Genomic DNA, 23535 nt, shown 5'->3' with positions numbered 1-23535 from the left:
AAAACCTGGCAGGGGTTCTAATCCCTCTCCACTCTATCCAAAGCTGAACAAAAGAAAAGTTTTGCCTTTAGTTCTACTTTAATGCAATTATATATATATATATATATATATATATATATATATATATATATATATATATATATATATATATATATATATATATATATATATATATATTACAGAGGCAGTAGTAGGTCTCCTAGCAGTTCCAATAGCTCCGCTCTATAGTGAGGCGTACAGGAGCGAGCACTGGACGGGTTAAACCAAAATCACTGGGCGCAACTCTGTGCAGGGGGCGGCACCAATCATACACTCCACCCCTCCAGTCTGTGACCAATGAGCATCATATACGCAATTTTCCGCTGTCGTCCCTGCTTGATGATGTAGGAAGACCATCCAAACGTATGGTCTTCCTAAAAACAGCAATTTTCGGTAAAATCGAGTCCTTTTTGCAGGCGATCTGTAATGACCATAGAGCGGCGGATCCCTCCGATGACCTCGCTGGAGAAGATCGCTGCCTAACCTTCCTGGAGGCCAGGAGAGATCGCCGGGTTTGAGGGCCGACTTCCCGACATGCACAGCGGGCCCGATCCTTGGCGCAAAGGCTCTTGGGAAGGGAGCCGGGCCGGGTGCTGGTGAGCGGGAGGAGGCAGATGCCGGATCGGTGGTCGGGGACGGATTGCTGTGGTGAGTGGTCTCCTGTATTGTAGATGGGTCGGGTTATGGGGGAGTTCGGGTGATCGGATGACCATGTGGTGTGCATGGGGGGCGGGGGAGGCTACTGCAGCCTTTCCGGATAATGGAGGGCTCAGCTACAGCTGGACGGGGCTCCTTCATCACAATGGGCCCAGCGGTGGGATGACCGAGCATGATGATTGTTGTTATCTGCAGCCTTGGGCTCCATGTGTCTTATTGTGGGTGTGCTGGGTACCATTGTGTGTGATTGCATTGTTCTAACAGAGACTGGCCATACATTATACCATTTTCTACAGATTTATCTTTTAATCTATATAGTACAAGGACTGCCTGATTGCATTCAAATATAAAGTGTTTTGGTTTGACCTCATATTATATGTTTTTGGTAAATCTAAAGGAAAAATTGTATAATGTATGGCCAGCCTAACACAGGGCACATCCATTACTGACCATCTGGGGACCACTACATAATGATCTGGTAATACACTATACAATCTGATTGTACAAGCTCCTTTACTCCACAATCTCTGTGTTTTTCTTGCTAGCACATTGCTATGAGGTTTTTTAAAGTGATTCTAAACCCAAAAATGTAATATATTGCAGTTTGCCAGTCAATGTGGTGGCTCGGGATCAACCAATTGGTTGCACCAATTAAGAGTACAAGTACCGATTACCTTTTTTCGTTTTTCAAGTACTTACCATTACAGATGTTTGTTTATTTTTAATGTCATGTGACGGTAGCATTAATATGCAGCACTGATGACCCATGTACTGTGTCAGTAGTTTTTTTTTTTTTTAAATATATATTAATTTTTTTGAGGGGTGGACGGTGCAATGTCAGTGTGGTTTTATTTATTTTTATTTTATTATTAATCTTTTTAATATATATATATATATATATATATATATATATATATATATATATATATATATATATATATATATATATATTTTTACAATATTTATATATAATATTATTATTATTATTATTATTATTATTATTATTATTAATATATATATATATAATTTTATAGCCCTGACATCTCGCTTTTGAGAAAGGGACTGAGGACACGGATTCCCCAGTCCCTTTCTCTGTAGCCTCAGCTGCACTGAAGATGAATGGACAAGAGACCGAGGCTCCTCTCCATTAAAGAGGAGTTCCACCCTAAAAATTGACCTCCGCTTAACCCACTCCTCGCCCCCTTACATGCCACATTTGGCATGTAATTTTTTTGGGGGGGGGAGTGGGGGCTTCAGGAGAAGGGGACTTCCTGTCCCACTTCCTCCTTCCGCCGAGGGGCTGCAAAGGCGATACGTCATATCGCCTTTTGGCAGACCCTCCCTGTAGGTGATCACCTAGGACACGTGACAGGTCCTAGGCGATTGCCTGTCCAATCAAACAGCGCAGGGCCGCGCGCGCATGCGCAGTCCCGCTCGTGCATGCGCAGTGGGTGCCCGGCCGTGAAGCCGAAAGCTGTCACGGCCGGGTGCCCACAGTGACAATGAAGACGCCGGCTGGAGAGGGGGGGAGAGGAGCGGAGCCCCGGCCGGCGCGTCGCTGGAATGTGGAGCAGGTAAGTGTCAGTTTATTAAAAGCCAGCAGCTACACTTTTTGTAGCTGCTGACTTTTAATAAACTTAAAAAATGGGTGGAAACCCCCTTTAAGGATGAGCTCTGGCGTGTTCGCATAGAACGCGTGCAGAGCCCGCCAGGAAGTGTGCACAGCGCTAATAACAGCCAGGGAGACATTTCACGATCCCTGCAGCCGAGCATCGGGACAATGTCTCCCTGGCTGTGATTAGCGCAGCGCCGTGCACACTTCCTGGTGGGCTCTGCACGTGTACTATGCGAACACGCCAGAGCTCATCCTTCCTCTCCATTCATAAACTGAAGCATCGTAAAGACAGTTTTCAATGCTCAGTGACAGTTATGAAAGAACGGAGGCAGTGAGCACTGCCTCTGTTCATTCGGAAAAGGAAGGAGCTGGTAAATTGCATATTTTCCTGACTCCTTTCTTCGCTCTCCATCCTGACCGATCAAGCACGGAGGGGGACAGGAGGAGGAGGATGTGGGGGACAGTCAGGGATGATCGGTGCCATGCTGGGGGGGGTTACAATCGCAGATCTCCCTGTGTACATTTCAATAAAACCGCTGCGGGAGGGAGAGGAGTAGAAGCGGCTGTTGGGCGCTTTATTGAAATGTACACAGGGAGATCTGTGATTGTAGCTCCCCAGCGCCGCACCGATCATCCCTGACTGTCCAGGTATCGGATTAAGCATCGGAGCATTTACCCGAGTACAAGTACTCTGGCAAATACTCGGTACCAATATTAGTATCGGTGCAACCCTAACCGATGTCGAGTATTTTCACGAGTACTCGTTACAATGCTCCTGATACTGAGTATCGATACTTTGCGGTGTGATTTGCGCCCATAAAAAAATGGATGTTGTGCGATTTCTGTCTAAGTCACATGTGGTTTCCCCACACTGCTCCTGTGTGAACCCAGGCTGAAATCACTGACAAACCTGGGTTCACACAGGAGTGGTGAGAAAACTGCATGCAATTTGGACAGGAATCGCACCACATTCCTGTTAAAATTGCATGCGATTCTTTGCAGTGCGATTCTTCACCCTCTCGTCTTGTATGGACGCAAATCACACCACAAAGTATCAGTGCTCTGTATCGGTGAGTACTTGGCCAAAAGTATCAGTACTCGTACTCGCCGAAAAAAAAAGAAGAAGGGTAGCGGTGGCTGCATTCGTTTTCTTTTCTTTGTTTTTCTTTCTTGTGTTTTTCACCTGGTGATCTGTTCAGTAACACACCTCGTATTAGTGAGACACAACCCTGGATGAAGGAGCACAGAAGGCACAGCAGCATTGTCAGTCAGGGTCAGATGTGTTGCATGTTCTAGCGGCTGGTGCTCCCTTTTTTTTTTTTTTTTAAGGGTGGCAAACAAAATCCCCCTCCTCTCGCTCCCCGGTGATAGGGCCTATAGTGGGGTATGATCCCAGTACATGGTACAGTAGCTTGGGGTAGACAGCAGAGTCATTAATCAATCTCCTGCTCCCTGGGCAGTCGGTGCAGCCTCCGTTCGCTGTCCGTCCGGTTACTGGGGGATGTGGACATTTCTGGGCTCATTTCCCCAGAGGAAGGGATGGTTAGGGAAGTATTTGTGCCATGGTGCCCGTATCGGCACAGTCCCCGGGCTCCCAGCTCGAGGATAGAGGACCCCCCCACAGAAGAAGCCGGCTCAGGCCAGGTGATGGGCGCGGGGGTGACGACACCAAGCCTGGCTAGTCACCAGAGTGGAGGATGTTTTGGAGACCGGACAGTTGCTTCTCCTTCCGGCCAATCTGGTCTTAAAGCAGAGGTCCAACCCGTTACTAGGCAGATCGTCCTAGTCTGCCACTTCCTCGTCCGCAGTGGTCTTCTTTCTTCTCCTCTCCGCGCTGCCTCTTGGGAAATGTGTCTTCTGTGTGTCCCAGGAGACATCCGCCCATTGACGTAGCGCCGCGCGACTCGCGCATTCACAGTAGGGGGACCGGGAAGTGAAGCCGCAATGGTTCACTTCCTGATTCCCTTACCTAGGATGGCGGCGGGGCAGCCGAGACCTGAACGTCTGCTCGGTCTTCGGCTGCCGACATCGCGGGCGCGCTGGGCAGGTAAGTGTCTATATTTTAAGAGGAGGCAGCTGCAGTATTTGTAGCTGCTGGCTCTTAAAAAAATTTTTTTTTTTTTTTTTGGCGGAACCTCCGCTTTAATGACCTGGATCACCAGGTGAACATTAAAGAAAGAGAGCCTAAAGAAGAAAACAAATGCAGCTATCACATCTAATAATTGCTACGCTGCAATAAAATGTTTGCTTGTACCGCTTTAAATGTATCTCGTCTCTCCAGCATTGCGCTGTATTTCTTGCCTAACTTTCACTTTCATTTTCCCCGTCGGATTGTCTTTATAACACAATATGGAGAAATGCAATCTTCAGTGTTTCCTCCGCACATTACAATGGTGTGAACTCGTTTTGAGAATGCATTGAAAAGAATGATCGGCGCGGTGTGTACGGCCCTGATATTTACCATAACAATGTCACAGGAGGGACACACCTGAGCAATCTGTTCAATGTATTCAATCTGGCAGCCCCTTCCGCTACATAGCTGATGGTAAATCTAAAGCATCGTACGCGCCATCGGATTTCCATCGGACGAAACGTAGGACTTTGGTCCGAAGGGCGTTGGCCATGAACTTGTATTGCATACAAACGGCAAAGAATTGTTGGCCCACAAATATGAAACTATGTTTTTTTTCAGCTCTTTAGCGCCACCCTTTGGGCAACTTCTGCAATTGTGTTATGGTGAGCATTGCTTCTGAGCATGCGTGTTTGTACTTTGGATTTTTTTCTGATATACTTGTGCACACACGATCGGATAATCCGTCATCACACATTTGTTGTCAACATTTTTTAAAGCATTCTATCCCACATTTGTTGTTGGAAATTCTGACAACAATTGTCCGATGGAGCGTACAAACGATCGGATTACCCGACAACATCCTGCCATCACCTTATTCCAGTTGGAAGATCCGATCGTGTGCACGAGGCTTTAAGGGGATTGTATAGTGTATGGCCCGCTTTCCAATAATGCTGGTCGCCTTTTGTTGTTGTAGGTACAAGGGAGCAGATCCGCTGTGTTCTGTTATTTTCTATGGGCAGTGATGTCAGCGCTCTTGATGTAAGGGCGCTCAATGATGACTCATTCACAGAAGCCCATAGGCTAGAATGTGAACGCTGGTGTATGCCGTGTGAAGGGGGCACAATGATTTGTTACAATACAGCACACCAGTTAATTTTTGATTCGTTTTACTTTATTAAAGTGTCACACATTTGGTAGTGTTATTATGTATTGGGGATGTTGGTACCTTTGTTGTTTGTTTTTTTTTTTTTTTTTAAGAAAAACAATCATGTTATACTCGCTTGCTCTGTGCAAGAGTTTTGCACAAAGCAGACCTGATCCTCCTTTTCTGGGGTCCCCTGGCGGCGCTCTTGGCTCCTCCTCCTCAACGGGTGCTCCCACGGAGAGCTGCTTTCCATGGGGGCACTCTTGTGGGCACGCTCCCGAGTCTGCTGCATCCATTGACACAGACAGCAAGACTCGGCCCCACCCCCAGCTCCTGTGTCACTGGATTTGATTGACAGCAACGGGAGCCAATTTACCACTTAAGACCCGGACCAAAATGCAGCTAAAGGACCCGGCCAGGTTTTGCGATTCGGCACTGCGTCACTTTAACAGACAATTGCGCGGTCGTGCGACTTGGCTCCCAAACAAAATTGGCGTCCTTCCCCCCCCCCCCCCCCCACAAATAAAACTATCTTTTGGTGGTATTTGATCACCTCTGCGGTTTTTATTTTTTGCGCTGTAAACAAAAATAGAGCGACAATTTTGAAAAAAATGCAATATTTTTTACTTTTTTCTATAATATCCCCCAAAAATATATAAAAAAACGTTTTTTTCCCCTCAGTTTAGGCCGATACGTATTTTTCTACCTATTTTTGGTAAAAAAAAAATCGCAATAAGCGTTTATCGGTTGGTTTGCGCAAAATTTATAGCGTTTACAAAATAGGGGATAGTTTTATTGCATTTTTATTATTATTATATATTTTTTTTTTTTTTTTTTGTACAATGCTAATGTAAATATGGGGGTAACCTGGTGCAAAAGGTGGAGTTGGCCTTTAAACATGGTGAACATGATTCTTTAGCCTGGGTTCACACTAGTGCGTGCATGTGATTCGCACAGGAATCGTACTGTATTCCTGTGCACATCATACGATGTCTGTGCAGTGCATTTTGAGCCATACATTTTGTATGAGTCGCATCCGCACCAAAATGATGCAGGACCCCTTTTTTCTCACACCTGAATCGCATCGCATGGTTGTTCGCATGCAATGCTATTCTGGCAATCGCACTGCGTTTTGCGATCTGTTTCAGGGTGTCATTAATCTGACATTGACACCCATGGCAGATCGCATGGATGCTGTGCGATTGCTATGCGGGTAAACACACCGAATCCTGTGCGTTTCCTGCATCAGCGTGAACCAGGGCTCAATGCGTTGATAAAAACGGTACAACTATTTTCCTATATATTTTTTTTTTTTTTGCATGAAACGTCTAAAAACACCAGTGGTTTTGCTCAAGTAGCATCCAGCAGCATGGTAGACTGAAGAGGAGAGTCTTGTTGCTATGGGACACAGAAAGCTTTCTTCCCTCACACTGTGGTGGTCCTGTGTGCAGTATACCTGAGGAGATGTACGTATTGTTTATTGTCTGTCATTGCGACCATCTGTGAAAGGAAAAGCTTCTTTGTATGGTAGAAAGTATTGTCCTTCAAGAGGATTTGTCATGTTGGGGCTTATAATCGCAATTTCTGCCAATTTTTTAAGCATTTTTCATGTGTTTTCAGGGCATTTTGTTTTGATGTCTGTGATGATGTCATTGTCCTTGTATCTGCTTCCTGTTTTTTCCGTGTGGTGTCTCTATGTCCAGCATGGACACCCCTGAATCCCCCGGTTTGTTCCCCAGCCTGAGGTTGACCGATGAAAATCCGATCGTGTGTACGAGGCTTTAGATTTACTATAGTATACCATATAGTAAAATGACAGGCACTCTCCCGGGTGGACGTCTTTGTTTACCTGATGCGCGTGCCCAGCAGCCGCAATGGCCGCCGGGCTCCCGCGATTGCTCATCACAGAGCAGGGACGTGTGTGTGTGTGTGTGTGTGTGTGTGTGTGTGTGTGTGAACACACAGATCCAAGTCCTGTCAGGGGAGAGGAGAACCCATCCTTGAATAGGAACAACGCTTTGTTTCCTCCTCATCAATCCCCTCCCCCTACAGTTAGAATCACTCCCTAGGACACACAGTTAACCCCCTTCCCTGCCAGTCACATTTGTACAGTAATCAACGTATTTTTTTATTTTTATAGCACTGATCGTTGTATAAATGTGAATGGTCCCAAAATAGTGTCAAAAGTGTCCGATCTGTCCGCCGCAATGTCAGTCACAATAAAAATCGCAGATTGCCGCCATTAGTAGTAAAAAAAAAAAAAATAATGCTAAAAATTACATAAATCTATCCCCTATTTTGTAGACGCTATGGGGCAGATCCACAGAGATCTGCAGCCGCGCAGCGTATCAGAGATACGCTACGCCGCCGTAACTTACCCGGGTTTAGTTTGAATCCTTAAAGATTGTGCGCCGTAAGTTACGGCGGCGTAGTCTATCTCTGGTGGCGTAACGGCGCGTAATTCAAATTGCCGATCAGGGGGCGTGTTTCATTTAAATGAAGCGCATCCCCGCGCCAAATGAACTGCGCATGCGCCGGCTAAATTTCCCGCCATGCATTGCGCTAAATGACGTCGCAAGGACGTCATTTTTTTTAACATAGACATGAATTACGTCCATCCCGATTCACGGACGACTTACGCAAACAAAATTTTTTTTTTAATTATACGCGGGAACGACTGCCATACTTAACATTGCGTACGCCACCAAATAGCAGCTTTAACTATACGCAGAAAAAAGCCGACTAGAGACGACGTAAAGGAATGCGCCGGCCGCTCGTACGTTCGTGGATCGTCGGAAATGGCTAATTTGCATACTCGACGCGGAAAACGACACGAACGCCACCAAGCGGACGCCGAAGAATTGCATTTTAGATCCGAAGGCATATGAAGACGTACACCTGTCGGATCTAACCCAGATGCCGTCGTATCTTGTTTTGAGGATTCAAAACAACGATACGACGTGGGAAATTTGAAAGTACACTGGCGTATCAGTTGATACGCCGGCGTACTCGCTCTGTGGATCTGCCCCTATAACTTTTGCGCAAACCAATCGCAATACGCTTATTGCAGAGGTGATCAAATACCACCAAAAGAAAGCTCTATTTGTGGGAAAAAAATTATCAAAATGTAATTTGGGTACAACATCGCACGACCGCACAATTGTCATTCAAAATGTGACAGTGCTGAAAATTGGCCTGGGCAGGAAGGGGGTGAAAGTGCCCTGTATTGAAGTGGTTACTAAAAATGCTTTTGAGGTAAAAATATGTTTATATAGTTTTATAGTTTCTATTTAAGATGCATTATTAATTTAGTTTATTCAGCATGAAATGGAGCTTAGTTATGTAGCATGAGGCTGTATACTCTGCAATATTTAACATTTTTTGGTAAACTCGCTCAATGAATCCAAGCTCTGCAAGCTGAGATAACATGCACTGTGACTGTATTGATGCTTTTACAATAACCATGAGAAAAAAACGTTCAGGAATACTCCTTTATCCCATTATTTTGTGAATCTATGTACACTACAAACTCTATGATTGAATTTGTTCTGATATCGCTGTTTTACTAACCTGACAGCGTATTATTCTAAATGGGGAAACCTTCATTTTGTTTACAAATATTACCAGCAAGAATTAAAGGCAGGGTTCGGCAAACCCCGGGCGCTAGGTCGCAATTGCAACTAGAATTAGCAACATGGGGCTGCACAGCTGCGGTATCCTGTGTCTCCGTGCGCCCCCTGCCACGCCGGCCGGTAATTGAGGCCGTGGCTTTGGGGTCTTCTGCAGGCCTATGCTTCCTTCTGTGATCTGGCGCGATCTTGTGGTGGCCGTTGGTATGACAAGACAACCAGCAATGCTAGTGGAGCTTCTCCAGTGTTTTCACTGCCATCTCCTTCCCTCTAATTAGAATAAAAAATATATATAATGTTTGGGGGCTCTAACACCCTAGAGAATAAAATGGCGGTCATTGCAATACTTTCTGTCACATCGTATTTGCGCAGCGGAGTTACAAGTGGACTTTTTTGGGGAAAAAATTACACTTTTTTAATAAAAAAATAAGACAACAGTAAAGTCGGCCTAATTTGTTTTTTATATTGGGAAAGATAATGTTACGCCGAGTAAATTGATACCCAACATGTCACGCTTGAAAATTGCGTCCGCTCGTGGAATGGCGACAAACTTTTACCTATTAAAATCTCCATAGGCGACGTTTAAAAAAATTCTCCTGGTTGCATGTTTTGAGTTACAGAGGGGGTTTAGGGCTAGAATTATTGCTCTTGCTCTAACAATCGCGGCGATAACTCACATGTGTGGTTTTAATACCGTTTTACATATGCGGGCGCTACTCATGAATGCGGTCGCTTCTGAGCCCGCGCTCGGCGGGACGGGCGCGTTTTCTGGGTCCTAACTTTTTTAGCTGGCTCCTAGATTCCAAGCAAATTTGTCAAACCCTGGGCTTACCTATAGGTACAAACAATCGATGGAAGTTTACTTCCACTTTAACGCAGCTCAGCCTACATGATGCGAACAAGCCCTTACATAAACAGTATGGCTAGATTGTATCAAATGTTTACAGTGTATGCAGAGAGATTTATTTCAGCTGATGTTACAATAGTATGTTTACTAAAGGCAAATCCACTTTGCACTACAAGTGCACATGGAAGTGCAGTCGCTGTAGATCTGAGGGGGACATGCAAAGAAAATAAAAACATTTTAGCTTGCACTTGATTGGATGATAAAATCAACAGAGCTTCCACTCATTTCAGATCTTCCCCTCGGATTTAACCACTACCCGACGGCCGTACGACTTTATACGGCCGCAGGGTGGTTCTACTTCTCTGACTGGCCGTGTTTATACGGCCTGCGCGCGCAGTCGCCGGTGCACGGCAGTGGCGCGCGCGTGCCCGCCGCATCGCTGAGATGCCGATGCGTGTGCCTGGCGGCCGTGATGTCCGCCAGGGACTCGGGATCAGCGGCTACAGGGACAAGACGTGGGGCTCTGTGTGTAAACACAGAGATCCATGTCCAGTCAGGGGAGAGAGGAGACCGATCTGTGTTCCTTGTACATAGATCGGTCACCCCCCTCCCCCCACACAGTTAGAACACAATTCAGGGTACACATTTAACCCCTTCCTCACCCCCTAGTGTCAACCCCTTCAATGCCAGTCACATTTATACAGTAATTTAGTGCATATTTATAGCACTGATAAATGTGAATGGCGCCAAAAATGTGTCAAAAGTGTCCGATGTGTCCGCCATAATGTCGCAGTCACGAAAAAAATGACGCCATTAGTAGTAAAAAAATAATAATAATAAATCTGTCCCCTATTTTGTAAGCGCAATAACTTTTGCGCAATCCAGACGCTTCTTGCGATTTTTTGGTAAAAAAAAAAAAATATGTAGAAGAATACCTATCGCCTAGACTGAGAAAACAAATGTTTTTTTAAAAAAAGTTGGGCTATTTATTACAGCAACAAGTAAAAAATATTGTTTTTTTTTTCAAAATTGTCGCTCTAGCTTTGTTTATAGCGCAAAAAATGAAAACCGCAGAGGCGATCAAATACCACCAAAAGAAAGCTCTATTTGTGGGGAAAAAAGGATGTCAATTTTGTTTGCTAGCCACGTCGCACGACCGCGCAATTGTCAGTTAAAGTGACGCAGTGCCACAAGCTGAAATTTCACCTGGTCAGGAAGGGGTATATGTGCCCAGTAAGGAAGTGGTTAAAGTGACTGCACTTCCAAGTGCACTTGTGGTGCAAAGTGGATTTGCCTTTCGTAAATAACCCCCCGAGTGTCCGCTCGCAACGAAATCGCACAGGAATACGGCAATACGCTCTGACCCGGATTCACAGACATTGGCGCATATTTATGCGGGCGTGGCGTATCTAATATACGCTATACCGGCGCAGCGCACAGAGGCGAGCACTTGATTCACAAAGCACTCGCTGTTAAAGATACGCTGGGCTTCCTCGGTGGGTGGGAGTGGGCGTGAGCCATGCTAATGAGGCGTGACCCCATGTAAATGATAGACTGAGCGTCATAAAGATATGAATAACGCACGGCGCATGCGTCCTCCCGTGGCCGCATCCCAGTGCGTATGCTCAGAATCATGTCAAATCACTGCTTACGACGTGAACGTAACCTACGCCCAGCCCTATTCACGTACTACGTAAACAACGGCTGTGTTCCCTGGTGCAGCCATTTGCATTGATGCTGCTGACTTACACCTGCTTTATGAGGCATAACTTTACGCCGGACGTACAACTTGCGTAAACCGCATATATTAATGCGCCGGGCGCAAGTACGTTCGTGAATCGGCGTATCTCCCTCATTTGATTCGTAAATCAATGGGAGCGCCCCTTGCGCCCAGCGTAAATATGCGCCCACGATACGACGGCGTAGGAAAGTTACGTCGGTCGTAGGAAGCCTATTTTCAGGCATATCTAGTTCTGTGGGCACGGCGCACATTTACACTTACGCTGCGTATCTCGAGATGCGTCGCCGTAAGTGCTACGTGAATCCGGGCCTCTGTGTTTTGTGCAATGTGATTTTTCAGTCCATTTGTGAATGGGCTGAAATTGCTTTTGATCACACAAAAAGTAATGCATTACTTTTAAAAACGCACTGCGCCGGATCACATGGTACTGTGGTACGATGCGATCTGATGCAGGCAAATGCCTATTCGGAATGTCGTTGGGAATCTTTAAATGACACCCGCCGCAGATCACACACCCAGTGCTTTTTGAGCACTGTGCAGAAGTTGCACATGGAGCGCAGGTTTCCCAAACTTCTTTCCAGTGTAGGGAAGGGAAGAACAGACCTGTTTCTACAGCGTTCATCGTTCTGCCGATCTGGTGTTTGAACAGATATTGTACAGCCGCTGGATTTATCTTCTTCCTGTGCACTAGCAGATTTGAGAAGATTGAGCCTCGGTTCACACTAGATGCGGTGTGAATTCACAGGGAATTCACTGTGGATTCTGTATCGCATCAAAATTGCGAACCGATTGCAGAGTGCATGTTAAGTTTAACAACACTCCGCAATCGGATTCCAAAACGCAGTGCGATTTGCAGAATCGACACCTATGCAATTCGGATTCTGGTGTGGATAAAAAAAGGGTCTTGCATCAGTTTTGTGTGAAAGTGGTGCGATTTGAGCGTTACAAATCTATGGCTCAGATCTGTCCAATCCCGAGCATGGGGGAGTGTCTATATGCGGCGCAGCGGGGAATACAACAGCTATTCAAATGAAAGCTGTGATGTTCCCCGCACGCTGTTTAACCCATGCGGCGGCGGCATCTAGGTATGGGGGGACATGGCTGGATATAGGGGGGACATGGCTGGATATAGGGGGGACATGGCTGCATTATAGGGGGGACAGGGGGGACATGGCTGCATATGTGGGGGGACATGGCTGCATATGTGGGGGGACATGGCTGCATATGTGGGGGGACATGGCTGCATATGTGGGGGGACATGGCTGCATATGTGGGGGGACATGGCTGCATATGTGGGGGGACATGGCTGCATATGTGGGGGGACATGGCTGCATATGTGGGGGGACATGGCTGCATATGTGGGGGGGACATGGCTGCATATGTGGGGGGGACATGGCTGCATTTGTGGGGGGACATGGCTGCATTTGGGGACACGGCTGCATTTGGGGACACATTTAAAAAAAAGTATCGGTATTCGGTAACGGCGAGTACTTGAAAAAAAGTATCGGTACTCGTACTCGGTCCTAAAAAAGGTATCAGGACAACCCTTGTATGAACCCAGGCTAAAGCAGAACTATAATCATCTGTTCAGTGCTGTGATGTCCCGGCGCTCCACGCCAGCTGGGGAAGGGGATTACCACTCCAGGTGGGTATATGGAAATAAGACTCTCAGAATTGAAGCAGCAGGTGCAGGCTATGCCTATTGCAATTGGGTAAGGGAAAGTTCTGGACAGCCGCACTCCGAAATATAGCCATTATTGTAAAAAAATATCAAAAATACAAGCCACAGCAGAATGAGCTATGATTAAGCACTGTTGAAAGTGTGAAACGCGTCAGCTCTTCTATCCTATATTCTGCTGTGGCTTGTATTTTTGATATTTTTAATTTTTTTTTTTTTTTTTTTTTTTTACAATGAAGGCTACTTTTTTGAGTGCAGCTGTCCAGAACTTTCCCTTACCTAATTGCTCCACGACGGTTATTGACATTTTTAGCCCAGCAGCTTCTGTTGATCCCTGCCCTTTTCTATTGACAAGGCTGCGGCGACGTCACTCCCGCGCATTTGCTTTTAGTTTTCCCAGGATTGCTGAAATTCTTGCGCTGAGCTGCGCATGAGCAGCTGAATGTGCAACGGCGGACAGGCAGGTAATGGACTTTAATGAAGGGGCCCTGCTTGGCTTCGACAGTGGCTATCCTCTGCTCTGATGGTTTGCTTGACATTCGGAACGCAATACTGCTGCCTCCTGAATGGCCAATTTTTTTTATTTTATATTTTACAGCTGAATGGGGATTCGGCTTGAGGTTGCGGCATGGCCTCATACATTTGACTGAACCTTATTTGCAGTGTTACTGCCTGCCAAAGACGCAGTGGGTAACACGTTTTGCCACAACAACAATACAAATGTCACAACTGCAGCAGGTGTAATCCTGAAGAGCTGCGTGTCCTTTTTTTAGACGAGCAGCTGGGAGATGGTAAAAAAAAAAAAAAACACAGCTCAACTGCCTGTTTTTACCACCTCCTGACCTCCTGTGCGATCGAGGCCTTAGCCAAATACTGACATTGCTATGACAACAGGGCACATTTTTTAACCTAAAACTGGCCACACACTAGTAGAATTTTGTTAGAAAATCTTAAGAATGTTCATTCAATTATCAAATGGTTATTGGGGTCAAATCTGCTTTCGTATTTAAACGCAGTGACGAGAAAATGAACTGACTTCCTTAGTGCCGCTTCACGTGGGAAACGCGCATTCCTGCGCGATGCAATTTTCAGCCAATTGATGTGAATGGACTGAAATTGTAACTAGAGTAGTACATGCACTGCTTTTCAAAACGCATTGTAGCTGGATCGCTTGGTACTGTGGTTCCATGTGATCCATTGCAGGAAAACTCACTGCATTTGGGGGCGCCATTAGGAATACATTGTGACATTGATTCAAAATGGATGGCTTGAATCGCATGTGAATTGTACAGGAATGCAGTGCGGTTCCTCTGTGAACCTAATCTACAAGAGGATTGTTCAGATCAGTTTGGGCTCATTTACACAGCTATTCATGACTGTACACTGCCTAGATCAGGGTTTGACAAATTTGCTTGGAATCTAGGAGCCAGCTAAAAAAGTTAGGAGCCAGAAAACGCACCCAGTCCCGACGAGCTTGCGCGCAGAAGCGAACACATACATGAGCAGCGCCCGCATATGTAAACGGTGTTCAAACCACACATGTGAGGTATCGCCTTGATTGGTAGAGCGAGAGCAATAATTCTAGCCCTAGACCTCCTCTGTAACTCAAAAGATGCAACCTGTAGTTTTTTTTAAACGTCGCCTATGAAGATTTTAAAGGGTTAAAGTTTGTCGGCATTCCACGAGCGGACGCAATTTTGAAGCGTGACATGTTGGGTATGAATTTACTCGGCGTAACATTATCTTTCATAATATAAAAAAAAATGGGGATAACTTTACTGTTTTATTTTTTAATAAAAAAAAAAGTGTAATTTTTTCCCCAAAAAGTGCGCTTGTAAGACCGCTGCGCAAATACGGCGTGACAAAGTATTGCAACGATCGCCATTTTATTCTTTAGGGTGTTAGGATAAAAAATATATATAATGTTTGGGGGTTCTAATTGGAGGGAAGAAGATGGCAGTGAAAAATGACATTAGAATTGCTGTTTAACTTGTAATGCTTAACTTGTAATACCAACAGCCACCACCAGATGGCGCCAGCTTACACATCTGGTGGTAATAGCTTGTAATACCAACGGCTCACCACCAGATGGCGCCAGCCCTTCCATGCCAAGTCGCCAGGACCCTATTTCTAGTCGCCATGGCGACCGGGATTTGTCGAGCCCTGGCCTAGATCAGCATATTCTGTGGTGGGCACAGCTGGGTGTTTCCGATTAGCTGCAGCCTGTAGTAATCAATGGCTGGCTCTGCAGCTATCCACATGTATTTGCATTCACATGATTGCCTGTGGTTGAGGACACCTGAGGGTTCTGGACGCAAACAGTCTGCGCACAGCTCTTCTCATCTATTCCTAGCCACATGGTCACTCCTTGGATAGCCAAGGACGGTGTCAGCCTGTCATTGATTTGTACAGACCTGGGGGGGGCGGCGGCGAATTATCCGGAAAATGTTGGGGTAACAAACTTTTAGATATACCATGGTATTTTATGTTTTTTTTTTTTTTATACATTTTTTTTTTTTTTTTTTTTTTTACAATCCTTTGTGTACATGAGAAGCAACCCATACTGTACTTATAGCTATATACAGTATGTATGTGTGTATGCCGCTTTTCTGTGCGGCCAATTGGGCATGTTGGATTTTTTTGGAAAAACAAACGGGAGAATCGTGCGAGACCTATAATCGAAAAAGAAATGTGCATAAGCTGTGACATCGAAAAAAGTAAAAAAATTCCCAGCCACAAAATCTCTTTTCTGTAGCAACATGAGGTAAAGTTGAAAGCTTGGTTGGTCAAATTTCGAAATATATGGTGGCATCGGAGCACAAAACACACAAAATGTCTGCTTTTCAAATCAAAAATTATTTCGGAATTTGACCAATGTAAGGCCTGTGTCCTATCATTATGGATCCCCTATCAGATCGTACCCCACCTGGACTGCACATGCGCAACCGGAGATCACGAAAATCTCAGAGAATGAACATCTGTTCCAGCAGCTGTAGTTGGAGCATGCGCAGTTAACACGCCGCTGGCTTTATCACATGGGGGACCTACCGTGTTTCCCCCGAAAATAAGCCCGGGCCTTATATTAATTTTGGCAACAAAAGACACAGTAGGGCTTATTTTCGGGGTAGGTCTTACCATGTAATGTGCTGTCTTTTCTCCCCCTCTCTCTCTCCCTGCCTGACAGGAATCCCCAGTGTAAACGGAGTTAAAATGCTTGTAAAATCCTATAATCCACTCTATTATAGTAGTGTATAATGTGTGTTTCTGTAATATAATTGTGCCAAATACCTTCGTTCAGTGCTTCTGTGACCCGCCGGAGCTCTCTTCCCCGCAATTATATTACAGAAACACACACATTGTACATTATATACTACTGTAATAGAGTGGATTATAGGATCTTACAAACATTTTAAACTAGGGCTTATTTTCGGAGTAGGGCTTATATTTCAGCCCTCCTGGAAAATAACGCTAGGTCTTATTTTTGGGGTAGGTCTTATTTTCGGGGAAACATGGTATCTCGATGGAACAGTGCTGCCCGCACTCGCTCAGTATAGCAAGGGGCGGATGTGTTTTTTTTTCCCCAAAGGGGCGGATGTACTCTGCTTATCCACGCCACTCGCTCATTCAGATGGGGGACCCATCTCGATAGAACACAGCTGGCTGCATTCACTAAATGTAGCAAGGGTCGGATGTTTTTTTTTTTTTTCAAAGAGACGGGTGTATTATTGAGCACTGGCCAGCATAAATTTATTTTATTCAGTGACCGCGGCATCTTATAATCATATCCGCCCCATGCTGTATTGAGTGAGCGCGGGCAGTGCAGTTCTATCGAGATGGGACCACCATCTGATAGAGCGAGCGGCGTGTTAACTGCGCATGCTCCAACTCCAGATGATGGATCGGATGTTTATTCTCTGAGATTTCCGTGATCTCCGTTTGCGCTGCGCCTGCGCAGTCCAGGCTGGGCACTATCTGCTGGGGGACCCATATTGTTAGAACACAATTATTTGGCTAGATGCCCTTAGCTGGGAGAACGTTCTCCTCCAGCTCTTTGCGTTACTCTGATTGCATAGACAGTGATGTGTATTAGTTAGATCATGATATGTTGAAGAATCACATGTATGAATCAGAAAAGTTTCATTTTGGGATCTAATCGCCATTTTTTTTTTTCTCCGCAGGTGGGATGAAATATCTACACTCACCTAAGTGATATTAACAAAAGCTGCCAATGGCATTCGTACCTCCAACGGGGCCCACAGTGGTGGACCAGACCACCCTAATGAAGAAATACCTCCAGTTTGTGGCTGCTCTGACAGATGTCAACACTCGTACGTATCTTAAATGCTGTAATGTCCGTCTTGTAGTCAGGATTGTATGAGGATCGGGCAAGTGAATGAACACATCTGTTGGTTTTTATCATTGGCTTTCTGGAATAATCGGGTGCATGAGCAAATTCCACTAAATGCAGAGGATTGCTTTCAGCTACATCAAGGTTGCTGTTCTTGGCAGACAATGTGGGGGGGGGGGGGATTTACTAATACTGGAGCACTCAGAATCTGGCGCAGCTCTGCATGGTGGCCAATTGGCTTCTAACTTTAACTTGTTGAATTACGCTTTGACAATAAAACCTGGAAGCTGATTGGTTTCTATGTGGAGCTGCACCAGATTTTGCACTCAAGTTTTGGTAGATAGACCCCCAGCGTGTGTGATACCAATACCTGTTTCAAGAGGCAACTAGCTAGAATCAATAAACATTTGCACCACCATCTAAATTGTATTTAATGTGTAGATTTAAAATGCTGTGTCTTAGCTAGAGACAATATGACTTTCATGCAACAAAATGTCACTGCTGGCTGTGCATGGAAGTCGGCCACGTTTGGTATTGAAATGGAGCTCTTTCCTGCACACTTTGCTTGTCTTATTAATATTTAATTTTTTTGTATATTTCAGCTGATGAAACAAAGTTGAAAATGATGCAGGAAGTCAGTGAAAATTTTGAGGTATGTATTGTCCTCTTGGTGTAGCTGGGGCAGTGGCTGGCATACGGTATTTGCATTATGTGCTCTGCATCAATAGCTTTCTGTATGTATGTACAGTGGAACCTTGGATTATGAGCATAATCCGTTCCAGGAGAATTCTTGTAATCCAAAGCATTCACATATCAAAGCAAGTTTCCCCATAGAAGTTAATGGAAAACGAAGATAATTAGTTCCGCATGGACTTCTATGGCATGCAATACCACATGTGGCCAGAGGTGGAGAGCCTCGGAAATACTCGGACAGCTTGGCTGATCTTGGAAATTGAGGGGGGGGGGGGTCAGAGGAGAGATCCTGTTCTGAGCTGGCGGACTCCATCAGTGTGAAAGGAGCCTTAAAGAGGTTGTAAACCTTGGTGTTTTTTCACCTTGATGCATCCTATGCATTAACGTGAAAAAACACCTTGCTGTGTCCGGCCCCCCAGAGCCCCCCGTTTTTCAGAGGGCACGAACCATGGCTGGTCGGCTCCTCATTGAATAGATTGATAGCAGCGCAGCCATTGGCTCCCACTGCTGTCAACCAAATCCAATGACGCTGTGCCGAGTCATACACTCTGGCTATGCACCCCCGAGTGTATTACATGGGAGTGCGCCTGCAAGGTAACCCCCTCGGGAGAGAGCTTCCCAGAGGGGGTTAGCTCTTGAGGGGAGGAGCCGAGACAGCCGCCATGGGACCCCAGAAGAGGACGTTTGGGGCCACTCTGTGCAAAACGAACTGCACAGTGGGGGTAAGTATGACTTGTTTGGTTTATTTTTTGTTTTTAAATAACATAGTATCACTTTAAGGTGTTGTGTTTTTAACGGCTTTTGTTTCCTCCTAGAATGTCACCACATCAGCTCAGTATTCCACCTTCCTGGAGCATATTATCCCACGCTTTCTGACCTTCCTGCAAGATGGGGAAGTCCAGTTCCTACAGGAGAAACCTGCACAGGTAATCCTTAGTCTGAATGTGCTAATGTGGAACTAATAGTGACTGTTGCGTCATTCTACTCTTGTATGTTTCACAATAAGCCTAGGTTCATTCGGTGTGCGATGTAGTGCAATTTATATGTGGTTTGGAGTGCAAATTTGCAGTGGAATTTGTGCTTGATAGCTGTGATTGTAATGCGATTTTTAGTAGTCTAGCTTAAAACCGCACCAAACAAGCGCAGGACCCTTTTTTAACCGCATCAGAATTGCACCGCATATATATGAGCTTCCTTCATAGAAAACAATGGGGTAGATTCAGAAAGCAATTACGCCTGCGTATCCATAGATACGCAGCGTAAATGCTAAGTAGCGCCGGCATATCAACTTTCTGTATTCAGAAAGCTTGATACGCCGACTGTAGCCTAAGATACGACTGGCATAAGGCTCTTATGCCGTCGTATCTTGGGCTGCATTCTGACGCTGGCCGCTAGGTGGTGTTCCCGTAGTTGTCAGCGTAGAGTATGCAAATTGCATACTCACGCCGATTCACAAACGTACGCGCGCCCGGCGGTCGTGTTTTACGTCGTTTGCATTCGTCGCTTTCGATCGTAAGGCTGCTCCTGCTATTAGGAGGCGCAGCCAATGGTAGTTATAGACGTCGTTCCCGCGTCGCGCTTTTCGAAATTTACGCCGTTTGCGTAAGTGGATCGTGACGCTGGACGCCATTTACGTTCACGTCAAAGCAAATGACGTCCTTGCGACGTCATTTACCGCAATGCACGTCGTAAAAGGGGCCCGGCGGGAACGCGCCTAATTTAAATGATCCACGCCCCCTACGGGATCATTTTAAATTAGGCGCGCTTACGCCGGGCCCCTTTTACGAAACGCCGCCGCAAATTACGGAGCAAATGCTTCGTGAATGAAGCGTAGCTCCAGTAATTTACGGAGGCCTAGCGTAAAACCAGTACGCTGCGCCGCCGTAGCAGTGCGCGCCCCTAGCTGAATCTACCCCAATGTTATTTCACTTGACATGCGAATCTATGCATTCTGGAATATATCTGAACTGCATCAGATTTGCATCAATATGAACCAGGGCTCAAAGCGGAACCAAACCCACTGATTTAATGGTTTCCCTTAACAGTTTTCTTCAAATAACGATCACAGTTGTCAAATGCATTACACTTTTATGCGACCAATAGATGGATTAAAATTTGTCCAGTTTAGCCGAGACCAGCCCAATTTCAATCCATCTCTGGCCGTTTCTGCTCGATAGAAGTCAATATAATGAATGTTGAATAATACTGGTGGAAAATGTTTGTCCATTAGCAGGGTGAAGCTGCTGATCGGTTTATTCCAGGCATGTCCAAAGTCCGGCCTGCGGGCCAAAAGCGGCCCAAGTTCCGGTTTTGAATGGCCCGCCTGGTTATTTGGATTTATATCTTTTGTGGCCCATGTCGATCTCCCGGGGCAACAAAAGATGTATATGCCTTGGAGGGAACAGGGAGGAGGCGGGACAAGTGCTGTACACACAGGAGAATTTCCTGTTTACGGGCCGCCTCTGTAATGGGAAGTTTCCGTCTCTGGCGCTGCCATTGGACAACTGTTCTGTTTATCAAATGAGGCGGGACTTTCTATTAAAGAGGCCGCTGTGTAAACCGGAGATTCTCCTGTAGGTAATCTTTGGCAATGATGGGTGCATTTCTGGCAATGGTGGGTGCTGCATTCGTGGCAATATTGGGTCTGCAAATGGGCACTTGTGAGGGTGCAGAAGAGCTTCACAGTTCTTTATTTACATTTTTATTTATTTTTTCCTGAAACTTCGCTCTTAAAGTGAAGGTGCGTGTTATACACCAATAAATACGGTATATCCAAATAATACGCCTGAGCTTATCTCTTTAATTGCATGCAGCCACATGGGCAAGAGAATTCTCGAATGAACACAGTTAGACCGAATTTTAATGGTTTGAAGAATGTCAGCCAAAATCGTCCCTCACGCATGTTCACTTCATCAAATCTGGCCCTCTTTGAAAAAAGTTTGGACACCCCTGGTGTTTTCGGACAGTGGAGGAGTCACATTGATGGAATCCAATGGCACAGCTGGGGGGATGCCTCCATCTACCTCCTGTGTGAATGGGGGAATCTGTTTTTTTTTTATAGCCCTCTGGCTGATTGAAAAAAAAACTGAGACCTCTGTGCCTTAGGCCTGAACAATACAATACGTGTGTATTGTAAACTACAGAGAATGAAAATCTGTTATTGTCCATTTCAACTAAATAGCAAAATGATGAAATTATCTTGCTTGAGCCCGAATAATGTGACTCTTGGTGTGTATGTGTGAGCGCGTGCGCGCAGTGAAAGTTGTGTGTGGACGGTGTGTGTATTTTTAATGAGAGTTCACAATGGGTGCTGAAAGCTAAACTGATAAGATCTGATTGCTGACCTAAAATGCTGTGTTGCTACTTTAAATAGTTCTCTCTGACCACAGAGGAGTGAGATAATGTGCCGTCACCCCAAAGTCAACAATTGTTAAGTATACATCTTTATTTTAAGACCCAAAAAACAAATGACATCTTTAAAACCAATATATAAATAATATATGCATTTCTGGACAAATTAAAAAGATGTTGCATTATGTGATGCTTAATCAGATTCTGTCGACAAAAGCTGAGCGGGCAGGATCAACACGTTTCGCTATTCTTCATCAGAATCCGTGCCAGCAACAAGGAACAAATAAGCTACACTTATTAAAATTAGAATATATTAGAATATAATTAAAGTATAATACCGTTTTAAATAAATTTCATCAAATGAGAACTTTTTTGTTAAGATTATATTATACTTTAACCACTTGCCGACCGCCGCACGCAGATGTACGTCGGCACAATTGCACAGGCAGGCACATTGGCGTACATGTACGTCCCTTTGAATTTGACGCCCAGCGGGCTCATCTGCTTGCGGGTCTCGGGAACTCTATGTTCCTGGGCGGCCCGCGAAAGCGGGTGGCGAAGGCAGAACAGGGGGGTGCCTTTGTAAACAATGCATTCCCCTATTCTGCCTAGAGTGACACATGAAGCCAGTAAGAATCACTCCCTAGTACTGACTTAACCCCTGCAGCGCCACCTAGTGGTTAACCCCATCACTGCCAGTGTAATTTTTACAGTAATCGGTGCATTTTTATAGCGACGATTGCTGTAAAAATGCAATAGTCTCAATAATTTGTCAAGTGTCCGCCATAAAGTCGCAGTCACAATATCGCTGATCGCCACCATTACTAGTAAAAAAAAAAAAAATATTAATAAAAATGCCATAAAACTACCCCCTTTTTTGTAGCTGCTATAACTTTTGCGCAAACCAATCAATAAACGTTTATTGCGTTTTTTTTTTTTTTTGTCAGTTAAAGCGACGCAGTGCCGAATTGCAAAAAGTGACCTGGTCTTTGACCAGCAAAATGGTCCGGGGCTGAAGTGGTTAATTGTATTCTAAACAAAAAATTTCAACAAATGAAAGCTTATGGGTAGCATTAGAGAGAGGGAAAGATCAACAAAATGAGAGCTTATTGAGAACATTTTTTTTTTTTTTTTTTTTTATATAAACGATATTGTTCTTTTTTTATTTTAATATTTTTATTGGTTAAGAATGACATTGTACAATAAATGAGATATAAAGCAAGTCACAAAAGTACGGTTACAAAAATTTTAAAAACATCCACAATAATAAAAACAATAGTGATGGTAAGCATCCTTTTAGGCATGTCTATGTATCTAGACTAAATGTAACATGAGGGCCATGCCCAATGAATTTTAAATTTTAGATATAACTTTAATCTGTTCCAATTGTAATATGTTCAGCTTCTTTGTTCCTTGTTGCTGGCATGGATCCTGATGAAGCATTAATGGTGAAATGCGTTGATCCTGCACACTTCTCTTTTGTGGACAGAATCCGATTTTATGTCGCATACTGCAACATCTTTCAATTTGTCCAGAGATGCATATATTAAGACTTTGTGGTTTTAAAGATGTTGGTTTTGTTTTTTCTTCAATTAAAGATGTATACTTTTTAACAATTTGTTGGCTTTTGGATGACTGCACATTTAGGCTGGGTTCACGCTATCTTCGCATGCGGCTCACAGCAGGGGTCCAGTGCGTCCTCGTTCATCGTTTCAGCCC

The 23535-nt window shown here is 44.8% G+C and overlaps 1 protein-coding gene across 3 annotated transcripts in view; it reads left to right on the top strand.

Moving 5' to 3' along the window:
- The first annotated feature begins 431 nt into the window (after positions 1-431).
- Positions 432-23535, top strand: part of LOC120943465 (transformation/transcription domain associated protein) — a 263678-nt gene continuing 240574 nt past the window's right edge. For 2 of the 3 annotated variants that reach the window (XM_040356783.1, XM_040356780.1), the window contains exons 1-4: positions 435-687; positions 17603-17752; positions 18375-18424; positions 19281-19391. In XM_040356783.1, the coding sequence (XP_040212717.1) occupies positions 17653-17752; positions 18375-18424; positions 19281-19391 (261 nt within the window). In that variant the 5' untranslated portion in view covers positions 435-687; positions 17603-17652. Of the gene's footprint in view, positions 688-17602; positions 17753-18374; positions 18425-19280; positions 19392-23535 lie in introns of all 3 variants that reach the window. The other variant, XM_040356782.1, reaches the window with a different exon arrangement.

The sequence above is a fragment of the Rana temporaria genome, chromosome 6 (assembly GCF_905171775.1).
Source record: "Rana temporaria chromosome 6, aRanTem1.1, whole genome shotgun sequence".
NCBI lineage: Eukaryota > Metazoa > Chordata > Amphibia > Anura > Ranidae > Rana > Rana temporaria.
The sequence above is the reverse complement of the archived record's forward strand: the minus strand, read 5'-3'. Positions and strand labels throughout refer to the sequence as shown.